The 24,580-nt window shown below is 48.7% G+C and overlaps 1 protein-coding gene across 1 annotated transcript in view; it reads right to left on the reverse strand.

Annotated features, from left to right (window-relative positions):
* Positions 1-24,580, reverse strand: part of TPD52L1 (TPD52 like 1) — a 51,403-nt gene that overhangs the window by 3,215 nt on the left and 23,608 nt on the right. The window contains exons 4-7 of the mRNA XM_054173986.1: positions 19,766-19,914; positions 10,760-10,861; positions 3,109-3,123; positions 749-787 (exon numbers count right to left, since the gene is read on the reverse strand). Coding sequence (XP_054029961.1) covers positions 749-787; positions 3,109-3,123; positions 10,760-10,861; positions 19,766-19,914 — 305 coding nt within the window. The remainder of the gene's footprint in view (positions 1-748; positions 788-3,108; positions 3,124-10,759; positions 10,862-19,765; positions 19,915-24,580) is intronic.

Genomic DNA, 24,580 nt, shown 5'->3' on the forward strand with positions numbered 1-24,580 from the left:
TGTTCAGTAGGAGCCAAACTTTTCATAGGGCAAGAGGGGTCCAAAAGGAGAAAGAAACTGAGTTTGATGGCTCTCATTTGACCCATAGGTCACATTGCTCAGTGCTTGCCTTGCACTGTCCACCTGCTGAAGCTGAATGAATTAGCATCCATCACACAGTGAGGAGATTTGTTTTCCCCACATGCTTGGGAGGGAATGGAGATACTCCTATCTTTAGAGGCCAGGGGGGTAAAAAAGAGAGCTGGATCCTAAATGTATTGGAAACAGATGGAGCTTTCCTTCAACAGACATCAATATTTGGCTGCAGTCAAGTAAAGCATGATTATGGCCATTAAAATATGAAAGCCCTCATAAAATCCCTCCACAGGAGCATGATCCAAAGCATGCAGGAGCAGAAAGCATCTCTGACGTTAATGGGCTTTGGATGATGTTTAGAGACAGCAGAACAACTGAATTTCAGCTTCAGGAATGCAAACCTGACGACAGTCAACTACCTAAACACATCTCAGAGCTGCTTCATTTACCCAGAGGCTCGTACAAGGGATTAAACACTTAATACAATTAACAGGAACCCCCCCACAGCCGGCCTGGCCTGCAGCCCTTGTCTGCATGAACAACCTTAGTGATGGAAGTGGGGCTGTTCAGCCAGCTAAGCACTGCAGGATCAGGATCAAAGCCTGCAAATCCCCCCCCCCCCAACCCCCCTCTGACCCATCCCCACAGCACACAGAGCTGGGGAGCAGATTACCTCATTGCAGGCATGCTGATGGAGTGGCGAATGGAGTAACTGGGGGGGGGGTGAAAGCAGAAGGTAAGAAACAAAGCTGTAAAATCCACTTTGCAACACAGAACAGAGAAAACATTTTTCACTGCACTTGTAACCTCCCTGAAACTGCTTCTGATTAAAACACTTTGTATTACCTTTAAGAAAAGCTCTGGGTTTGTTCTGATTTTTTTTTTATTGAGGCACTCTTCCCCTCCTGAAGGCAGCAGCTTGTGAGACTCACCTGTGAATGCCAGCTCACTTGCAGCACTGAAGAGCCTACCACCACACATTCTCGTGTGGACTGATCAGCAATTTCATTGGGCTCCAAGGAGTGGGGAGAACCAGCTCCTGGGAGCATCCATGTAAATGACACAGAGCCCTGCTACCTGCAGAGAGATGCAACATGCCACACAAACAGAGGTTCCATGTCCCACAAGGACAGGGGATGGGCAGGGCTCCTCAGGTTTGGGAGCACAGGCAGAGCTGGCTCAAGGCAGTAGGTAAGCAGGCACTTGCCTTTGCTGCAGGTACAGCATGCACAGCCCAAACAGCCAGTGCTGGCCTCCACTTTGTGAGGCTCCTGCTCAGCAGGCTGCCCAAGCAAGAGGTTGCTTCAATCAGAGGCCCCCAGTTTGTGCAGGCTCCTGCTCAACAGGCTGCCCAAGCAAGAGGTTGCTTCAATCAGAGGCCCCCAGTTTGTGCAGGCTCCTGCTCAACAGGCTGCCCAAGCAAGAGGTTGCTTCAATCAGAGGCCCCCAGTTTGTGCAGGCTCCTGCTCAACAGGCTGCCCAGGGAGGTTATGGATGCTTCCTCCCTAGGGCTGTTCAAAGCTAGGTTAGGTGAGGCTTTGACCAGCTGAGTCCAGCTGAGAAGTGTCCCTGCACATGGAGGGGAGGTTGGAGTAGATGATCCGTGAGGTCCCTTCCAACCTAAGCCATTCATGCAGCCACATCTTTTACTAGAAGCCTAAACCATTAAGCTTTTTTAAAGCCATACATATGTGTGCTGGTGATCAGTGCAGAGGCAGAGATCCTTCCTGATAAAGGTCACTAAACATCACATTTTGGTTTTAGGCCAGAGTAAGACAAGAAGGTCAGCTTGGCCCCACTTTGAAGTTCTCAGTGTAGTAAGAGTCTGTGTTAGGACCACTTAGCTGATCATTTATCCTTGAGCTGTTCTGTGCACTGGGGATGCTCCAAGAGCAGAGCAGGAGATTCAGGGCTGTTCAGCCCCTCTGCTGGGTGAGCTGACACAGAGCCAGGCCACTCAGAGAATCTTTCAGCACACACACAACTATTCTATAACTCATCACACACTGGAATACCTCACAGCATTGATACATCCATGCTCTAAGGAACCCCTTCAACCATATCAAGAACTTGGCTTACTCTTGGAAATCTCTTAGACTTTTAGACAGCCACCAGGTGCACTTCCTGAGCAAGACATTGGCTGCTTTATCGAAGGGGAGGCAATTGACACAATCCTCACAGAACTCTGTTGGCTGAAGAGGATTTTGACTGAGTGTTTTGTGGTTTATGTTCCAGTCTCTGGCCAAAAAAGATGGCTGACAGGATGGGAATACATACAAAGAGCAACACTTCTGGATGCATCCAGTTCTGGAGCCCCTATTATAGGGTCTGAAGCATATCCAGAGAAGGGCCACGAGGATGAGCAGAGGGCTGGAGCTGCTCTCCTATGGAGACAGACTGAGAGAGTTGGGGCTGTTCAGTCTGGAGAAGAGAAGGCTCCAAGGAGACCTCATTGTGGCCTTCCAGTATCTGAAGGGGGCTACAAGAAAGCTGGGGAGGGACTTCTGAGGGTGTCAGGGAGGGATAGGACTGGGGGGAATGGAAATAAAATAGAAATGGGGAGATTGACATTGGATGTTAGGAAGAAGTTCTTCCCCATGAGGGTGGTGAGAGCCTGGCACAGGTTGCCCAGGGAGGTGGTAGAGGCCTCACCCCTGGAGGCTCTTGCAGCCAGGCTGGATGTGGCTGTGAGCAACCTGCTGTAGTGTGAGGTGTCCCTGGCCATGGCAGGGGGGTTGGAACTGGATGACCCTTGAGGTCCCTTCCAACCCTGACAATTCTATGCCTGATTCTATGAGTTCAGCATTTGAATCTGAGACTAATCTGCTTAAGAGCAAGGCAGAAACACTCTGGCCGCCTGGTCCTTTTCACATGATACTCAGCATGCTGTAGCAGTGAGGCATTGCAGTTTAAGCAGCATATGTTTTTGTCATATACAACCATGCTGAAAGGAAAGAGGTTACTGCATGCCAGCCCACAAAACACATCCTGTCACACACAGAGGCAGCATTCAAGGAGATTAATGTGTCTTACCCAATTGAATGCGATCTGGGGTGGATGCACAAGGGAAGAAGAGCAAGGGTGAACAGTGTTAGGAAACTCTGACAACAACACACACACATAGCTGCAGCAAGTCAAAGTGCCTGAGGAGAAAAAGCAAATCATTTCCATTCAAATCCCAGTGCTGGAATTCAGACTTGCAATGTGGATCAGCTGGAATTCCTTCAAAGAAAAACAGTGTCCCAGGCTGCCTGGGGAGGTGGTGGAGTCACCATCATTGGAAGTGTTCAGGAGACTTGATAGGGTGCTTGGTGCCATGGTTTAGTTGATCAGATGGTGTTGGATGATGGGTTGGACGTGATGATCTCAAAGGTCTCTTCCAACCTGGTCTATTCCATTCCTATTCCTATCCCAATTCTATTCTATTCCATTCCATTCCTATTCCTATTCCAATTCCATTCCATTCCTATTCCAATTCCATTCCTATTCCAATTCTATTCCATTCCATTCCTATCCTATTCCAATTCTATTCCATTCCTATTCCTATCCTATTCCAATGCTACTCTATTCCTCTTCCAATGCTATGCCTACTCTATTCCTCTGCCAAGTCTATGCCTACTCTATTCCTCTGCCAAGTCTATGCCAATTCTATTCCATTCCTCTGCCTATTCTATTCCATTCCTCTTCCCATTCCATTCCCATTTCCATTTCCCATTCTATTCCATTCCTTCACTCTGCAGTCACCTGTTCTGCGTGCCATGAACAACCAAGCTTTGGGTGCCTGAACTTGTGTGCTCTCCTCCTCAGGTCAGATTGTGGCAGTGGTAACTGCTTTCCCTCCCCAGATCTTACCTTGATCTCACATAAGTGAAAGTAGAGGTGAAGTGCAATTGTACATCAGCAGCAAATCTCTCCCCCCCTAACCCCCCCTCTGGATTTCTTAATCATCTCTCAACTGAGAAGGCTATAGGGGGGCAGGGGGGAGGGAATAAGGGGCTTTTTATTGCCAAAATGGCATTTCCTGCAATACTTCTTTCTTGTTCAAAACAACACTTGAAACACTTTGACTCTCTTTTCCAGCTCATAAGCAAGGTAATGGGAGAGACACACTGATAGTCAATATTCCAAGGGTGTCATTAAGGTTCTGAAGTTGAGAAATGAGGCAGCCAGCCTCTCCTTCATCTGTGTGTTACTGATGTAGTCTTTAATTACAGACCACTTCAAGGCAGCACCTGCCTCCTGCAGGGAGCCAGAGAGATGGTGCACACTTAATGAACATCTCAATAATTACTTCTCACATCCTTTTGCCAGTGTGTGGTGTGATGCATTATGCTGCATAGTAACTCTGAAGAACAGCACTGTGTGCTACAGGGCTGTTTACAGGGCTCATCCTCACCTACACTGGGGTCTCCCCAAACGTTCATGGAGCTCTCTCCACAACCCATTTCTCCTTCAACCAACTCAGGTAATGCTGCCATACACAGCCACTACCTGCTGGCTCCTAGGAACAGCCAACCCCTTCTCCATGCTAACACAGACACTTGTAGAGCCACATAAGGAAATCTGTGTCACTGCAGAGCTCTGGAACAGCACAAATCAAGGGGCAAGTGTCTGTAGAAATGAAAGAAAACAGAAGAGGAGGCTCAGGAGAGACCTTACTGCTCTCTAAACTACCTGAAGGGAGGTTGTAGCCAGGTGGGGGTTGGTCTCTTCTCCCAGGCAACCAGCACCAGAACAAGAGGACACAGTCTCAAGCTGTGCCAAGGGGGGTTTAGGCTGGATGTTAGGAAGAAGTTCTTCCCAGAAAGAGAGATTGGCCATTGGAATGTGCTGCCCAGGGAGGAGATGGAATCACCATCACTGGAGCTGTTTAGGAAGAGCCTGGATGGGGCACTTGGTGCCATGGTTTAGTTGATTAGATGGTGTTGGGTGATAGGTTGGACTTGATCTCAAAGGTCTTTTCCAACCTGGTTAATTCTGTCTTCTGTAACTGCTTCACCCATCACCAAAAGAAAGGCTTGGGGAATTGCAAGGCAGTATTACCATTTTCAAGGCATCAAAGACAGGTTTAAGAAGGGTAGTTTTGGGTATGACAAACACAGCATTTCCAGGAGTTCAGCAACAGTTCTAAGTGCCCAGAACAGAGAAATCCTGGAAATGCAAGTCACCAGGCTGTGTAAGAACTCCACCACCACCATAACAAAAGGCATCTGCCACAGCACTAAAGCAGATTCATTACCTGTGCCACCTCCAACAGATACTGGCCTCAGCTGCCCCTAAAAAGCCTCCTGCTTCTAAAAACCTCCAATTTCACAGCCTGAGGAGAAAGTTCTTCACAGAAAGACTTATTTGCCCCTGGAATGTGCTGCCCAGGGAGGTGGTGGAGTCCCCATCCCTGGAGGTGTTCAAGAAGGGATTGGATGTGGCACTTGGAGCCATGGTTTAGTAGTCATGAGGTGTTGGGTGACAGGTTGGACTTGATGATCTCTGAAGTCTTTTCCAACCTTATTGATTCTATGATTCTGTGTCCCAGGAGCAGCCTGTGCCCCTGCACAGCTGCATTTGTGAGCCACCAGCCCAGCACTTGCTAGGCCTTTATCTGCAAAGCCACTGCTCAGCTGCCTGGTCAGAGCTCCCCATCTCAGCTTTTGGTTGGGTTTTATTCCTCCATCTGTCAGTAAAGCATCTTACACTCTCCTACACTGGATGTTACCATTCTAATTCTAATCCTGGTGTCTAAAGTGCTTGCACTCCCTCCCACTGCAGTCATCTGGGGCTTTTAAATGCACACACCATGCCATCATCTCAAGCAGGAATGAAAATGCTGAAGAGCAGCAGAGTCAGGACAGATGCCTGCAAAATCCAGCGTTGCTGTGAGCCACTGAGGCTCTCTTTGTGTGCAATTTTCAGCTCCCTGTGCCCTCTTCCTGCAAAAGCAGTAACACCCAGACTGGATTTCTCTGGCACTGTGGAAGCAGCCTGGACAGCCTTATCAAAGCCAAGCTCTATCACATCTCCTGCCTCCTCTCTGTTCCCTATGACAGGTGCTGTCAGCTCAAGGTAATTGTTCCTGACAAACCCTTTTATGTTTTTGCCATCATCCTATCTTCTAGCTGCCTAGAAAAGAACAGGTTAATGCATCCCCCCACCCCCCAGTACCTGCTTTGCATTTCCCTGAACTTCCCTTGCCCCTTTCCAGAGGGATGAACTTTGCCTTCCCCCACCCCTCTGGGACCACATACTCCTCCTTCCCCGATTGCTGCCACCTCTGAGGGGCACCTTCAGCTGCCACTCATGCCCCCAGGCTCTCCCTCCCTGCAGTCGGCTGTGTCTTTCCTCAGTGCCTTCCAACTCCTGGCAGTAATGAGGCTTTGTATTACCTTCATTCATCCTGAGAGCTGGCTCATCCCAGGCACTGCATTTGAAAAGGGTCCCTGTGATCGTGTAATTTGAGGAAATCTGTGAGACAGCTGAATGAAGGATGTATAAGCAGTGCAACTGCTGACATCCTCATTTGCATGCAAGCCTTTGTTAGCTTAATGCTTAAACACATTTACTTATGTGGCAGTAACATATGTGGCAGTGTGCATGTAGCAAGTAGTGTCTTGTTTCCTTTTTTTATTCCTTCCTTTTTCCCCCCTTTCCTTTTTTTTTTTGTAAGGCATCTCCAAGGCTCAGAAAAGTCCCACTTGATTACCACATGCCTACAAAGGCTATCAAGCAAGGCTGAAACTCCTCACTCCTCACAGACAGCTGCAGAGCAGTCCAGCACTACTGCCTGAAAAGCTCCTCTGAGCCTCACCACCACGCAAAGAAGCAAGGACCCTTCCCCTCCACATGACTTCTGTGCTCCACAGGGCAAGAGCCACGTTGAAATGTTAGTGTCACCTCTGCTCCTAATAGCTGAGCCCACACTGCTGCCCTCTGAGTCACCTGGGACTCTCCCTCCCTCTTTTCCTTCCTTTTCCATGTCAGAAAATGCTAAAGGACACAGTATGGGCTAAGTGGAGGGGTAAAAGAAATACTGATGGCACATAATTGATCCCAACAGCTACTAGTGAAGAAATCTCTTACCTTAAATATATCACCAGTGCCTGGTTTGTGACCTATAGCAAAAGAATCAGGGCACTGGTTTCCTGCCCATTGCTGGCATTTCTAGGAATATGAGAACAGAGTATTGTGTCCAGTTCTGGGCCCCTCAGTTCAAGAAGGACCTCAGGGAACTGCTTGAAAGAGTCCAGCACAGAGCCACAAAGCTGCTGCAGGCAGTGGAACATCTCCCTGTGAGGTCAGGCTGAGGGAGCTGGGGCTTTTGAGCTTGGAGAAGAGGAGCCTGAGGGCTGCCCTCATTGCTGGGGATGAAGATGGAATTTCACAGAATCAATGTTGGAAAAGACCTTTGAGATCATCAAGTCCAACCTATCACCCAACACACTCTAATCAACTAAACCATGGCACCAAGGGCCTCATCCAGATCTTTCCCTACTCAAATTTGGATCTGCTGCCCATGTACCAGGATCAGAGAACCACTCATGGTAGAGCAGTGCAGCTCTCCTGCTGGAAGAACTCTCTCTTCTCTTTACTGTTCTTTGTAACTCCTGCATTTGTGCCTGGAGAACAAAGGGCTTCCATCTCATACTCAGATTGTCTCCATGCTCACACAGGAGAGACCACAGGGCTGGAGCCAGGCTCTGCTCAGGGATGTCCAAGGACAGGAGAAGGGGCAATGGGTGCAAGCTGAAGCAGAGGAGGTTCCATGGGAGCAGAGGGAAAACTTTTTCACTGTGAGGGTGACAGAGCCCTGGAGCAGGCTGCCCAGAGAGGTTGTGGAGCCTCCTTCTCTGGAGACATTCAAAACCCACCTGGATGAGTTCCTGTGTGACCTGCCCTGGGTGACGCTGCTTTGGCAGGGGGGTTGGACTGGATGACCATCAGAGGTCCCTTCCTACCCCTAACATTCTGTCCTGTGGATTACAACTGTAACAAGACCCTGCCAGCACTAATAATCAATCCAAAGGGCAGGAGCTGCAAAGCGCCAGTGATTATTCACGCACCAAGCCAACTGGAGAGTTGTAAGGCTGGGAAGCTGGGGTAGGGATGAAAGCACAGCAGCTGCATGAAAAGCACTTTGTCCCCAGAGAGTGGCTCCTCTGTTCTTTGGGCCACACATGGAATTTTGTCATTTTTCTCTTTCTTATCTATTTCATCTCGAGCTCCAGCACCGCAGAACAGCACCCGAGGGGAATCTCTCTGGCCTCCTCCTGAGAGGTGACTGTTTTAGCAGTGTGTTCTGAGGTAACCCAAGGTGAAAATGAAGATCCTGCATCTTCAGGACAGCATTGTGCTTCCTGTGGGGCTCTGAGCATTCCACACTGCAAGCAAGCTGGGAAACAGTGTTTTGTCTCACAAAGAAGGCAGGCTTCAATATTTAGAGTGAGACTGACGTGCAGACCCCTTCAAAACCACCATCACCACAGGCAGGAGGTAAAACTACTGAACATGCTGGAATGATGATGATGATCATCATCATCTGGATTTCAGAAATCAGTTTCAAGTGCCTGCTCTGGCTGAAAGCAGAGCAGGGTTTTGCATCTGGATGCCATTGGTGACTCAGCTTTAATGCCTACCCAAGAGAATTAAGGCAGAATTTGATGTGTGTTTAAATCAGCATGAGGGGAGGGGGTGGTGATAATCCATACACTAGATCACTGAAAATGATTTGGGTTAGGAAAAAAGCCCCAAGCAAGAATTGAAGTAAAAGAATGAAAGCCTCCTTACAGCTTACTGCTCCAAACACTGCTTGCACTGGAGTGAGAGAGGGGAAGATCAGAAATAGTGTGGCCAGCAGGAGCAGGGAAGTCATTCTGCCCTGTGCTCAGCACTGGTTAGGCCACACCTTGAGTCCTGTGTCCAGTTCTGGGCTCCTCAATTTAAGAAGGACATTGAGAGACTTGAAGGTGTCCAGAGAAGGGCAACAAGGCTGGGGAGGGGTCTGGAGCACAGCCCTGTGAGGAGAGGCTGAGGGAGCTGGGGTTGCTTAGCCTGCAGAAGAGGAGGCTCAGGGGAGACCTTCTTGCTCTCTCCAACTCCCTGAAGGGAGGTTGTAGCCAGGAAAGGGTTGTTCTCTTCTCCCAGGCAACCAGCACCAGAACAAGAGGACACAGTCTCAAGCTGTGCCAGGGGAAGTTTAGGCTGGAGGTGAGGAGAAAGTTCTTCCCAGAGAGAGTTGTTAGCCATTGGAATGTGCTGCCCAGGGAGGTGGTGGAGTCCCCATCCCTGGAGGTGTTCAAGAGGGGATTGGATGTGGCACTTGAAGCCATGGTTTAGTTGTCATGAGGTGTTGGGTGAGAGGTTGGACTTGCTGATCTCTGAGGTCTTTTCCACCCTTATTGATTCTATGATTCTAAGATTTTTTAAAGCAGGTGATTTAAGAGAGAAGATTTACAGGGTGAACCCACCACAGAACTGCACCTGCCCAAGCTGAGCCAAGATCTGTGGCCAGCTCTGCTGCTGAGGGGAGTTTACTGACCAGTTGCCCACATTTAGGATGTTTAGCAGATGTAGAAGGCCCAAGCCATGCCTTCTTTGTGTCACTGTGTGGGCCTGGCTGTACCACTTGCTTCTTCATTACCAAGTGTCAAGAACACCCTGGTAAGTTACTGAAACCAGGAACTGTCCACACACAAAAAAAAAGTAATGCTGGCAGCTCCTCTTTTCCTGAACAATTCCCAATCAGCTCCTGGAAACAAGCTTCTTGCTTAATCAAAATGCTGATGGACTTAGACTTTCCTCTGAGCCTTTGGCTAATGGGATAAATGTCACCCATCTGCTTGCCCAGTGCTAGTCAGAAGCATCATTGTGGGGGTGGGGGCTGGCACTGAGGGGTAGGACAAAGGAATCTGGCAGCAATTGTTAATGAAGGGCAATATTAAAGTTCTCTGTTACAGTAAAGACATTTCTCCCTCTGCAGTTCATCTTATGCAAGGCACAAGCAACAGGACCTGAGGGCTGCCCAGGGAGGTGGTGGAGTCACCATCACTGGGGGTGTTTAGGAAGAGACTGGATGGGGTGCTTGGTGCCATGGGTTAGTTGATTAGATGGTGCTGGGTGATAGGTTGGACTTGATGGTCTCAAAGGTCTTTTCCAACCTGGTTAATTCTATTCCTATTCCCATTCCTATTCCCATTCCACTCCTATTCTCATTCCCACTCCCATTCCCATTCCCACTCCTATTCCCACTCCCATTCCCATTCCACTCCTATTCCCATTTCTTTCCACTCCTATTCCCATTGCCATTCCTATTACCATTGCCATTCCTATTCCACTGCTATTCCTTTCCACTCCTATTCAATTTCCACTGCTATTCCTTTCCACTCCTACTCCTATTCCATTCCATTCCTATTCCATTCCCTGGAGCTTGCACAGTTATTCCAAAAGGATTTCAGATTGCACTTACTTAAAAGCTAGGACTCGCTCTGGGTGATTCTGTGTGGAACAAGAATTCTACCTTCAGTCATTGTTATCCTTTCTTTTTTTGGTTGACACCAGCAATGTTCTGAAATACTCTGATTACAAACTGCCTGGACATTCACAACACTCATGCAGAAGGAAAAAGAAGAGCTGACAGATAAACTTATACTTCTTGTCTTCAAAACAAAACCAGAGAAGGAGTAGCTGCCTGTACCTCATGTCTCCAAACTTCTTGCTGATAGCAGTTCCTACGTTGCTGATAGCTGCTGTTGCTTTTTGTCCTGCGTGGCTCAAGGTCTCATGTGTTTTCTTGTAACTGGAAACAAGCAAAGAAGGAGAACAGACATAAGTAATGAGCATTAAAAAAAGAGATGCTATAGAATCCCCTCCCATCAATTCACTTTCCCCTTATTTCCACATCTTACCAGACCCATCACCCACTGAAAGGTTAAGGAGCAAAAAGAACTGTAGCACAACAATGAGAGATGCTGCTCCTGCACAGCTTCCTGAGTGCAGTTTAATCCTCCTGTGGGCATTCAGTTCACTGTGCCTCTCCCCTTTGCAGAGAACACCCCCCAGCAGGTCACTGCAGGCAGTCTCCAAGCAGACCCCAGTGATTTGCTGAGCAGCTCTTGGATACAATTTCTGAAGCTGTTTGATGCAATTTCTGTCACTTTACCTCAAATAAGCATCCTTGCAGCAGACACTGACTGGGGAGCACAACCTGCTGTCTGAAGCAGAGAAAAGAAGCAGGACATAAGCAGGTCTGCTCTCCTTCCCTGCATAGAGCTCTTTGGTCCATGTAACAGCTGTGCTTCAGAATGATTTCTCATGAGACAAAATTGATCTAATTGTTTCCATCTGCTAGAATTAGGAAAATGTCTTTAAAGGAAGAAGGTTTTGGGAGGGACAGGGGGAGGAAAGATGAAAACCCAAGAGCATGTTCTAATCAGGCCTGAATCCTTTTCACTTCATATGCTGGGATGCATCAAGAGGAGTGGTGGTGGGTTGAAATTCCCCCCACCACACACACACATTAACCCTAAAACTACCACAAGGAGTGTGGGCAGCAGGGCAAGAGAGGGGATTCTGCCCCTTGACTCTGCTCTGCTGAGACCCCACCTTGAATACTCTGTCCAGATCTGGTGTTCCCAGCATAAGAAGGACACAGAACTGCTGGTCTGAGTCAAGATGAGGCCACAAAAATGATCCAAGGGCTGGAGCAGCTCTGCTCTGAGGACAGGCTGAGGGAGCTGGGGGTGTTCAGCCTGGAGAAGAGCAGGCTGAGGTGACCTTAGAGCTGCCTTCCATTAGCTGAAGGGGTCCTACAGGAAGGCTGCAGAGGGACTTCTCGTGAGGGTATCCAACAATAGGACAAGGGGGAATGGTTTGAAGCTGAGAGAGAGTAGGTTTAGACTGGATCTTAGGAAGAAGTTCTTCAGTGCAAGGGCAGTGAGACTCTGGAACAGGTTGTCCAGGGAAGCTGTGAATGCCTCCTCCCTGGAGGTGTTCGAGGCCAGGCTGGAGGAGGCTTTGAGCAGCCAAGTCTAGTTGAGAGGCATCCCTGCCCATGGCAGAGAGGTTGGAGCAGATGCTCTCTGAGGTGCCTCCCAACCTAAACCATTCTGTGTATTATACATTCAAACCCAGAATTCTCTTCATTTCCTGACCTGCACTATTTGCCCTGACCCAGCCAGGCTCTTCAGCACACCTAAGCTTCCTTCTCAGAGGAATCAATAAGCCTTTCTGCACAGAGGCTTTTTTGCTGAGCAAACTGACTCTGAGCATCTCAGAGGCTCCCTTCTGAGTACATGAGCTGCTACTGCTGGTGATGCAGACAAGCCCAGAATTAGAAGCACTGACCCAGTAACAAAAAGAGAGCACATTTAGTCACCCCTGTGTCCTGTGGTGTGCGTTGGTAGGCAAGAGCTGAAGGGCTGGCCATGAAAAAAACCCAACACAGCAGAAATACAATTCCACTGGTTCTAATTCCTCTCTGAACCCATTCTGCAAGGCTGTAAATGTGTACCAAAATGCCCTGGAGATTAATAAACAACCCCATAGAATAGAATAGAACAGAACAGGACAGGACAGAACAGAACAGAACAGAATAAACCAGGTTGGAAAAGACCTTTGAGATCATTGAGTCCAACCTATCACCCAACACCAACTAATCAACTAAACCATGGCACCAAGCACCCCATCCAGTCTCTTCCTAAGCACCTCCAGTGATGGTGACTCCACCACCTCCCTGGGCAGACCATTCCAGTGGTCAATCTCTCTTTCTATGAAGAACTTCTTCCTAACATCCAGCCTAAACCTTCCCTGGTGCAGCTTGAGACTGTGTCCTCTTGTTCTGGTGCTGATTGCCTGGGAGAAGAGAACAACCCCCTCCTGGCTACAACCTCCCTTCAGGGAGCTGGAGAGAGCAAGAAGGTCTTTCCTGAGCCTCTTCTTCTCCAGGCTAAGCAACCCCAGCTCCCTCAGCCTCTCCTCACAGGGCTGTGCTCCAGACCCCTCCCCAGCCTCTTTGCCCTTCTCTGGACACCTTCAAGTCTCTCAATGTCCTTCTTAAACTGAGGGGCCCAGAACTGGACACAGGACTTAAGGTGTGGCCTAACCAGTGCTGAGCACAGGGCAGAATGACCTCCCTGCTCCTTCTGGCCACACTATTCTTGATGCAGGCCAGGATGCCATTGGCCACCTGTGCACACTGCAGGCTCATGTTCAGCCAGCTGTCAATCAGCACCCCCAGGTCCCTCTCTGTTTGGCAGCTCTCAGCCACTCTGCCCCCAGCCTGTAGCTCTGCATGGGGTTGTTGTGGCCAAAGTGCAGCCCCTGGCACTTGGATTTGTTGAATGCCATCCTGTTGGACTCTGCCTATCTGTCCAGTCAGTAGAGGTCCCTCTGCAGAGCCCTTCTACCCTCTATGATTGTATGTTCCTAATGCTTTTGACATTACATAACAGTGTAAAGCCAGCTAAGGCTGTTACACAACTGGCCTTTTTTCAGCACCAACTGCAACTAAAGTGGCCTGGGATGTGAACCCCTCCTGCCTTTGGCAGTGCTCAGGAGGATCTTTAAGGAACAACAAACTCACAAAGGTAAAAATGCATTGCAACCTGCACTGCCTGTCAGCAGAGACTCAGTAGAGCAGAGCTCAAAGAGTGATTTGCCTCTTAGTAGAGCTCAAAACCAAGCCCCCTGCATCCCTGCCTCTCCACCATTGTGCATATCACTCTGCCTTCTTCATCCAGACAGAATCTTGCCACAGAGCACATTTCCTCACAGTTGTTAGTGATGCTCTGTACTATACACAGCACAGGGGTTTTTGGCTCAGCTATTTTTATCAGCATCTTTACAGCGTTCATTTGATGCCTTGCCAAACACTCTGGTAGCAATGATCTCTTCAGCACACTCTCCCTGACCCCTGCCAGTCTTCTGTTGTGGGTGGCACTGACAACCTGAGCCAGCAGTTTTCATATCCTCATGCAGAATACTGCAGTTCTGTTTTAATGCACTGAACAGATGTTTTGGTCTCCAAAAACCTTGGAGAGCAAAAGTAAAGATGGATACTCCAGGTAACACCTACTGACATTTAATCAGTGGGAAAGGTGCTGTACATATGGCTTAAGCCACAGAATCACAGAGGATCTTTGGCTGGAAGAGACCTTCAAGATCATCCAGCTCAGCCTTTGACCCAGCACTGCAAGGCTGCCACTAAACCATGTCCCTAAGCACCAGGTCTGCACACCATTTAAACACCTCCAGGCATGGTGACTCCACCATTGCCCTGGGCAGACTGTTCCAATGTTTGAGAACCATTTCAATGAAGAAATATTTTCTAATATCCAGCCTAAAGCTCCCCTGGTGCAGCTTGGAACCATTTCCTCTAGTCCTGTCACTTGCCATCAGGCAGAAGAGGCTGTCCTCCTAACACCACCATCTGCTCCAGCATGCTTGGTCCTCTCCACCACCTGCACACTCTCATCCTTTGAGCAAATCTTAGACATGTACTGACCAGCCAGCTCATCAGTACAGCTGCCAGAATATCAGCAGTCAGCTGAAATAAGAGCACTGACCCTGACTCTTAAGGCAGAAATGCTCCAGCAGAACCAAACTCAGAGAATTTAGGACAGAGAGATCCCAGCAGTCCCACCTCCCATCCAACCCATGGCATGCATTCTCACACCAACACATCATTACACTCTGTGCCTTCCTTACACTGACACAAAGTCACCACAGCCTCCCTGAGCTGAGCAGCATCAAGCCAGGTGCTGAATAGAATAAGAATAGAATAGACTAGACTAGACCAGATCAGACCAGACCAGGTTGGAAAAGACCTTTGAGATCATCGAGTCCAACCTATCACCCAACACCATCTAATCAACTAAACCATGGCACCAAGTGCCTCATCCAGTCTCTTCCTACACACCTGAATGTTGGAATGGGCTGCCCAGGGAGGTGGTGGAATCCCTATCACTGGAGGTGTTTAGGAAGAGACTGGATGAGGCACTTGTGTGCCATGGGTTAATTGATTAGGTGGTGTTGGGTGATAGGTTGGACTCAATGATCTCAAAGTTCTTTTCCAACCTGGTCTGGTCTATTCCTATTCTATTCCCATTCCATTCCCATTGCCATTCCCATTGCCATTGCCATTCCATTCCTATTCCCATTGCCATTCCATTCCCATTGCCATTCCATTCCCATTCCCATTCCCATTGCCATTCCATTCCCATTCCCATTCCATTCCCATTGCCATTCCATTTCCCATTCTTTTCCTATTCCTATTCCCATTCTATTCTATTCCCATTCTATTCCATTCCCATTCTATTCCATTCCCATTCTATTCCATTCCCATTCTATTCCATTCCCATTCTATTCCATTCCATTCCATTCTTCACAAGGCAGAGTTAAACCTAACCTTCCCCTGTAGGAGCAGTGCAGAGGCTACGAACACAAGCTGCACATTCAACCTACTACAGTAAACTGAAGAGTCCAAACTCAGCTGCTGCAGAATTACAACATCTGCTAACTAGAACATCATTCAGCATTGTGCCTCTCCATCAATGCTTTCTTGGAAAATTAGTCCCCTTGAGAAACCCTCTTCTGTGATAAAAGCTGACACAAGATGCAACAAAATGCAAACAACTGACAACAAATCCACAGAGTAGAGCAGAGCCTGGTGGCACAAGCCATGCCCTATGGAGCTTGCTTCCTTTTATTCTCCCAACCATTAGTCAGCCTAAGAATGGCAGCTCTGGAATCAATCTAAAGCATCTGGATCTCTGGGAAGCTCTCAGCTAGGAAAGCTGAACTGTTGGTTTTCTGGGAGAAGCAGGGCTCAGCATTACCTCTTGTTCTGGTGCTGGTTCTCCCAGGAAACCAGCACCAGAACAAGAGGACACAGTCTCAAGCTGTGCCAGGGGAAGTTTAGGCTCTGGGTGAGGAGAAAATTCTTCCCAGAGAGAGCTGTTGGCCATTGGATTGTGCTGCCCAGGGAGGTGGTGGAGTCCCTGTACCTGGAGGTGTTCAAAAAGGGACTGGACGTGGCACTTGGTGCCATGGTTTAGTTAGTCATGAGGTGTTGGGTGACAGGTTGGACTTGATGATCTCTGAGGTCTTTTCCAACCTTATTGTTTCTATGATTCTACCTAAACCCTGCCAATGCTGACATGACTTCAATGCACAGATGAGCAGCAGGTAACATCCACACAAAACATACTCCAAGAGGGCTCATATTTTGCCCTCAGATGGACTCTAAGGTGTTGTGCATTTTTGTCTGTTTGGGGGTTTCTGTTTGGTTGGGTTTGGTTTGGTTTCAGTGCTTACCTGGTACCTATTTCAGCTTCAAAAGCAAAGGACAGATGAACTTCTTTAGGCATTCTTCCCCTTGCCATCAAGGTCAACAACTAGTTAACTGTTGTGCTGGCACTTGGATGGGTACATATGCCTAGATCAGTGCAAGGAAGTGTGCCCCAGGCAGTTCCTCTCCCACAGAGAGGGGAAGGAACCAAACCTCTGCAGGTGGCAGGGGACCTGCCTGAGGCCAGATATCTGTGCACAGCACACTAAAGGTGACAACTGTTCAGTAGGCTGGAGGTCAGGAAAGGTGCCAGGCAATGGTGAGAAATAGCCTGTGCTGTCCTGCACTGCAATCTTCAAAACACCTGCTGAAAAATTGGGATGCAGTAGTGTGAAAGGCACTATTTGTGCAATGCTGCATAGAACAGGGGGAAACCAAGCAGCTGTGGGACAGTTCCAGTTCCAGGGAATTATCACTTGACCCATTGATCTGGAACAGCTCACCTGGCCTTGCTGGGGAGCTTCCATTAGCTGGAGGTTCTGGTGCAAACAAGTGGGGACACACCTCTTAGAAAAGGGTTAATGAGAACAGCCTAAGTTAACCCTCTTGAAGTCCTTTCTCCAACCTTCTACTTCCACTCCTCCAAATTTGAGGCCAGAGATACACATGGAAAAGCAGCAAGGAAAAAATGCTTTGAAGAAGGCTTTGAACACTGCCTGCTCTGACCCAAAGGGCACAAAGCCAGGAGGGGGTAGCCAGGAGGGGGTTGGTCTCTTCTCCCAGGCAACCAGCATCTGAACAAGAGGACACAGTCTCAAGCTGCGCCAGGGGAAGTTTAGGCTGGAGGTGAGGAGAAAGTTCTTCCCAGAGAGAGTTGTTAGCCATTGGAATGTGCTGCCCAGGGAGGTGGTGGAGTCCCCATCTCTGGAGGTGTTCAAGAGGGGACTGGACATGGCACTTGGTGCCATGGTCTAGTAGTCATGAGGTGTTGGGTGATAGGCTGGACTTGGTGATCTTTGAGGTCTTTTCCAGCCTTGTTGATTCTATGATTCAAAGCCAGTGGAAGGAAGGGAAGGAGAGCTGAAGGGAGGGAGGGCTGAAGGGAGGGAGGGCTGAAGGGAGGGAGGGCTGAAGGGAGGGAGGGCTGCCTCTACTTCCACACAGCACAGGTTCACCCATGGGCAATGTGCCTGCTGAAGCCAAGAGGCAGTTTCTTCCCTTACACAAGTGCTTCATTTGTCTTGCAGATCTGGTGAGGAAAATGTCAAAAGGTGATTACACACTGCAAGGAACAGCAACACCCACAGCTCTTCTACTAGCCCTCCTAACAAGCATGTGTGTGGGAACACAGTACACTGAACTCTCCAGAGTCACAGCAGGACTGTGGCTGTCCATAAATTATATCCAACCTCCTGAGAAAGCTCTGAACCTCTGGAATGTGTTTAAAGTATGTATTTAAAGTTATGCTAATTAAAACTGCAGGTACTGCAGATTGTAGGCTAAAACACACACAGTGCAGCTATTGCTGTCCATTTTCTCATCACCTGGCAGAAACCTGAACTGCAAAATATGAAGCTCCCACTCTTTGTGGAAACCCATACGAGTGTCCTCAGGTTCCCTATCAGCACAACTAAGCTGTTCACACAGTTTTCAATGAATCATAGAATCACAGAATGGTTAGAGTTGGAAAGGACCTCAAGGATCAGCCAGTTCCAACTCCTCACACTACAGCAGGTTGCTCAGAGCCACATCCAGCCTGGCTGCAAAAACCTCCAGGGATGAGGCTTCCATCATCTCCCTGCCATGGTCTAGTAGCCATGAGGTCTTGGGTAATAGGTTGGACTTGATGATCTTTGAGGTCTTTTCCAGCCTTGTTAGAATCATAGAATCAGTCAAGGTTGGAAGGGACCACAAGGAACATCTAGTTCCAACCCCCCTGCCATGGGCAGGGACACCCCACACTAGATCAGGCTGGCCAGAGCCTCATCCAGCCTGGGCTTAAACACCTCCAGGGATGGGGCCTCAACCACCTCCCTGGACAACCCACTCCAGGGCTTCACCACCCTCCCAGTGAAGAACTTCTTGATTCTGTGATTCTATTCTGTGATTCTTTCTAACTCAGAGAAACTGGGTGAGTAATGCTATCCCAGTGCTATTTTGGTGCAGCAGCAATGAATCACCCCTATTAGTGAACAGCTCCATTCTGAAAAATGCCAGATTGCCATGACTTGTACTGGCATCAGTGTGCTGGCATCAGTGCCAGCCAGAACCATGTGGAAGTTGGATCAGGGAGGCATTTCAATGCCACAAATGGAGTCCTGCTGCTCAGAGCCACATAACCACTTCTGGACATTCTGCCCTTCTGCTGCACTCTGCAGAGACCTCACCTGCAGTGCTGGGGCAGCTCTGGAGTTCTCAGCACAGCCAGGGACCTCTTGGGGCAGGGCCAGAGGAGGCCACAGCAATGCTGAGAGGGCTGGAAGGGGAGCTTTAGGTTGGATGTTAGGAAGAACTTCTTCACAGGAAGAGTGATTTGCCATTGGAACGTGCTGCCCGGGGAGGTGGTGGGAGTGTTTAAAATAAGATTGGATGAGGCACTTAGTGCCATGGTTCAGCTGGTTAGGTGCTGCTGGGTGATAGGTTGGACTTGATGATCTCAAAGGTCTTTCCCAACCTGGTTAATTCTGTATTCTGTACTGGGAGTTAGAATCATAGAATCAATAAGGTTGGAAAAAAACCTCAGATATCATCAAGTCCAACCTGTCACCACAGACCCCATGACTACTAAACCATGGCTCCAAGTGCCACATCCAATCCCCTCTTGAACGCCTCCAGGGATGGGGACTCCACCACCTCCCTGGGCAGCACATTCCAACAACTTTCTCTGGGAAGAACTTTCTCCTCACCTCAAGCCTAAACTTCCCCTGGTGCAGCTTGAGACTGTGTCCTCTTGTTCTGGTGCTGGTTGCCTGGGAGAAGAGACCAACCCCCTCCTGCCTACAACCTCCCTTCAGGGAGTTGTAGACAGCAATAAGGTCTCCCCTGAGCCTCCTCTTCTCCAGGCTAAACAATAATACATTGAGAGTAAAAAAGGCTCCTTCTCTCCTCAGCATGGACTGTAAGAATGTGCAGTGAGACAGGAGAATCACCTCAGGAGCACAAGCTCAGGATCACAACATCTTTAGCTGCTGTGACATTGCAAGAGATGCAACACATCAGCAAAGCACCTAGCCACTATGGGAGGCTTTCTTTCAGGTCTCCTTGCTCTGAAAAGCTTCACAGATTCACCCCTGCCCATCTGCTCCTCCTGGCAGGTATTTCAGCTGGTAAATTTCATACCAGGGCTCATCAAGACAATCCCCCCAACATGCTGCACAGCATGCAAGGATGGGTTTGTGCAAGGTCTGTACTCACGCAGAAGTTGTCTGCATATCGTGCCAGCTTTTGCTGAAGTTCTGCTTCAGTTCATTCATCAGGCTTATGCCAAGCTTTTGTTTGATCTCCACCAGGTGCTTTTCTTTGGCTGCTAGCACTTGCCTCAGAGTTGAAATTTCATCCTCTAGCTGAGAGAAAAAGAGGGAGGGGAAAGGAGAAAGGTGTGAACCTGTTCCCACAGAAGGATGAACACAATGCTCAGAGATTAAGTGGATCTCACACAAACTTGCATTTGTCTTAGGTGACTGGGGAGAGAGTCAGGTGCTTGTGCAGACAAGAAAGAAATGATCAGAGCAGAGCTGACACTCCATGAAATCAATGCCCCAAACTGTCACCTGTGTGCACCATCATGCATCTAACAAGAGAGAATTCTCCAGGGAGGAGGTGACTAGTCAGAGACTTGACCAAGATCTGCCACAGAGCATTAAGAGTCTCAAACCTCAGCTTGTCACTCACTTGTAAAATAGGACCAGGCAGAACAAGAGAAGGCTGGGCAAGCCAGGCAAAGCCCTCTGGAATGAATGCCCAGGCTTTTAATTTCATGTTTGCAGCTTTTTAGTCTCCCACTCAATAAAACAGATGCAAATTCTTAAGGAGCAGGTTAAAATAACAACAACAGCAACAACATCACATTACAATGTGGTTGAGAGTATCATAATGAGTTACAGCCTTGTCACATCTCTGTATTTTAGGCCCTTCTAGATTTCAAAGTGGTTAACAAAATTATGTAGCAGATGGACTGTTAAAATGAGCGAAGAAGCCCTACCTAAAGCACAGAAGCATTCAGCAGACACAGCAGATTAGTCTTTTCAGAGCTCCTAGTCATTAACCAAACTGTGTGGATTCAAGCTGTAAAGATGCAGCTCAGCATCATTCTCCCTGCAGAGGGCTTTGGAACAGCTAAACCGAGCCAGTGTTTTAGGAGGGCATGGGATGGAACACTTGGCTGAGAAAGGACCACTGAAGCAGGCTGCCACTGGCTCAGGATGCTCCTGCTGGAGCAGCACTCCTGTGGGCACAGTTTGTGTTCTTCACCATGAAGCCTCCCAAGCCAATTAATTACACAAGCAGCACTCAGAGGTACTGGAGCTAACAAGGGCAAGTGACACCAGAGCAGCTGCCTTTCACTTCAGGTTTAGAAATTCCCTTACCAACTGTGTTCCTTCCTCCATATGTTAATAGGATAACATATGGTAATGTATCTGATTACCATATGTTAAGTTCCCTGGAACCAGAGTCCCCCTGTGAGTTAACTCCATAGGCTGCAGGGAAGGAGGCAAGCACCAGCTGAGTCAGCTGCTGACCTCCAGGCCTATATTTAGGATGGCAGAACCTGCACTGCTTTTGTTTTACACACTGACACATTCCCCTGGCCTCTGAAGCTGGCTGCCAGCTCTAGGAAAAGTCTCACCTTTGATTCCCCCAGGTATTGTTCTGTCACTACCTGCTCCCTAAACTATTCAAGCAGCTCAGGAATTAAGCCCCAAGACTGAACCCACAGCAGAATCACAGCCTCAGTGAAGCAGATAATATCTGTGGTGCCAACATACTTAAAATTGCTTTATTCCTCCCCATGTCCTTTACAGGATCACAGAACTGTTCCAGTTGGAAAAGACCTCTCAGATCAGCACACTTCTGGCTCATCTTCAGCTGGCTGGCAAGCAGCACCCCCAGGTCCTTCTCCACTGGGCTGCTTTCCAGCCACTCTGCCTCTACTCCATTTTATTCCCATCCTCCAAAACAAAAGCTGTCAAGAGGCATCTCGAGTTTCTCTTCCGAGAGGGCAACTGGTGACATGCTAAGAGGAAGAAGAAATCACTGTGGCAGCATTCACAGAATGCCAGGTTGGAAGGGACCCCAAGGATCATCCGGTCCAACCTTTCTAGGTGATGGTGTAGTTGAAATGAGCTGGCCCAGCAGCCTGACAGGATGAGTCTTAACACTGATCAGTGCAGGGGATTCCACTGCTTCCCTTGGGAGAGATGATTCCAAGGTTTGATGGTTCTCATGAGGAATGGAATAGAACAGAATAGAGCAGAGCAGGTTGGAAAAGACCTCTGAGATCATCACATCCAACCTATCACCCAGCACCATCTCATCAACTAAACCATGGCACCAAGTGCCTCATCCAGTCTCTTCCTAAACACCTCCAGTGATGGTGACTCCACCACCTCCCTGGGCAGCACATTCCAGTGGCAAATCTCTCTTTTTATGAAGAACTTCTTCCTAACATCCAGCCTAAACCTCCCCTGGTGCAGCTTGAGACTGTGTCCTCTTGTTCTGGTGCTGGTTGCCTGGGAGAAGAGACCAACCCCCACCTGGCTACAACCTCCCTTCAGGGAGTTGGAGAGAGCAAGAAGGTCTCCCCTGAGCCTCCTCTTCTCCAGGCTAAGCAACCCCAGCTCCCTCAGCCTCTCCTCACAGGGCTGTGCTCCAGACCTCTCCCCAGCTTTGCTGCCCTTCTCTGGACACATTCCAGCAACTCAACATCTTTCCTAACCTGAGGAAACATTTTCATCTGGAGTCCAACTAGAATCTCCCCAGCAGTAACTTGCCCCCATCCCCCCCTGCCCTTTTGCAAAAAGGGAGTCTCCATCCTCCTGCAGCCACCATTTCTGTACTGGTCCATGGCAATAAGGTCTCCCTTAAGCCTTCTCTTCTCAAGACTGAACAAGGCACTTCTCTCAGCCTTTCCTCACATGGCAGGGCTGCCAAGCCTCTGATCCGTTCCTCAGCTCCTTTTAGTTGTTTCCTACCCAGAGCAAACCAGCTAGTGCACAAGTTTGTCTGAGGAGCACTGCTGAAGAACTTAGCCCAGCAGCAGCATATCTGTGTGTACTTCAACATGAATGCTTGCCATATGGGCTAGCACTGCAGCAAAAGCTGCTGGAGTGCTCTTGCTGCACACCTCAGGCTGGGCTTCAGCAGGAGAAGCCAGGCTGAGACACTGCTTGGTGCTGTCTGTCAGTGGTGTCAGACAACACCAGGCAGAAACTGGCAGAGTGCAACATCCATGCTGCTGGGTGAGGGCAATGCCCAGCACTGCACCTGGAGGACCTGGGGGTCAGCTCAGCCAGCATGGAGGGCTGCACAGCTGGGAGCTGTGAGGGAACAAGGACATAGCACAGTCACACCAGGCTTTCTTTAGGTGCGTCTCATGGGGCTACAGACTACAGCATGCAAGTGAAGAAAGCCACAGCTCTGGAAAGAGAGGTGTTTAAGAAGCATGTGGACATGGATGGCACTTTGGGACATGGTTCAATGGCCATGGCCATGGTTGGACTCTATGATCTTCAAGGGCTTTTCCAACCACAACAATTCTATGCTAAAATGCTTTCCTCCATGATTCTTTGATAAAGGAGGGCTTCAGGCAACAGAAATACAAGCTTCTAGTTCTGTTTCCCTTCCAGGTGCAACAGGCAGAAGAACAAAGTTCCCTTCTCCCTTTTGATGTTTAAGCACTGCACATGTGTTTAGTGTTTAAACATGCACAACTGGTGCACACAACAGCTCCCCATTACATCAACTACTGAGTGACTGCAGCACTGGGGAGGTTTAGGCTCCAGGTGAGGAGAAAGTTCTTCACAGGGAGAGTTGTTAGGGGAGAGGCTGAGGGAGCTGGGGTTGTTTAGCCTGGAGAAGAGGAGGCTCAGGGGAGACCTTCTTGCTCTCTTCAACTCCCTGAAGGGAGGTTGTAGCCAGGTGGGGGTTGGTCTCTTCTCCCAGGCAACCAGCACCAGAACAAGAGGACACAGTCTCAAGCTGTGCCAGGGGAAGTTTAGGCTGGAGGTGAGGAGAAAGTTCTTCCCAGAAAGAGTATTTGGCCACTGGAATGTGCTGCCCAGGGAGGTGGTGGAGTCACCATCCCTGGAGGTGTTCAAGAGGGGATTGGATGTGGCACTTGGTGCCATGGTTTAGTAGTCATGAGGCGTTGGGTGAGAGGTTGGACTTGATGATCTTTGAGGTCTTTTCCAACCTTGTTGATTCTAGGACTGAGGAAGGTTTGAACCTTTCAGAGCAATAAGAAGAGAGGTGCCTGTTCCTCCAGGCTCACACAGGTGTTACCCAGCACATAAGGGCATGGAAGAAAACAAAACTACCACCAGGGGAGCAGAAGGGGCTTGGAAGCAAAGCCTAAGAGCTTTTCAAACAGAAACATGAACCAATTCCCCTAGGGGTTTCTTTCTGGAGGAGTCAAGGTTTTACACTTGCCTTTTTTTCCCCCCACAGTCTTTTCTAGGAACCATAAGGCTCATTTAAGTTAAGAGTTTGCTCACTCTAAATTCAAGTTTTCCAACCCCCCTTGTGGTTTGTTTTTTTTGAAGCATAACTATCAGTTTTATTTTGGTGGTGTGTTGTGGGTTTGGGGTTGTGTTTTTTTTAAGCCTAAGTTGTGTGCCAGTAAACTGCTGTGAGCAATTCAGAAAATAATTTCTATGTCAGCCAAGATCATAATATTTGAAAGGCAATCTCTCACTTGTGTGTTGGTACATGAATTAAAGCATTTCTGCCATGAGCTACCGAGAGCTCCCTGCTCCCACGGGCATCAGCAAGCAGGAAGGATGCCCAGAAACCCTTGAGATTAATTCTCTGGGGAGAAGCACATCATTCCCAGATGGCTGCAAGGGTTCACTGCTTTGCTTCTCATTTCCACATGTCTCTCAACTCCCTTTCACCAGAAAAAAAAAAGAGAAGAGAATGACAGAATGGTTGAATTTGGAAGGGATCTCTGCAGGTCATCTGGTCCCAACCCTCCTGCCCAAGCAGGGCCACGTGGAGCCAATGGTCCAGGAC

The sequence above is a fragment of the Dryobates pubescens genome, chromosome 28 (genome assembly GCF_014839835.1).
Source record: "Dryobates pubescens isolate bDryPub1 chromosome 28, bDryPub1.pri, whole genome shotgun sequence".
In the NCBI taxonomy this organism is placed as follows: domain Eukaryota; kingdom Metazoa; phylum Chordata; class Aves; order Piciformes; family Picidae; genus Dryobates; species Dryobates pubescens.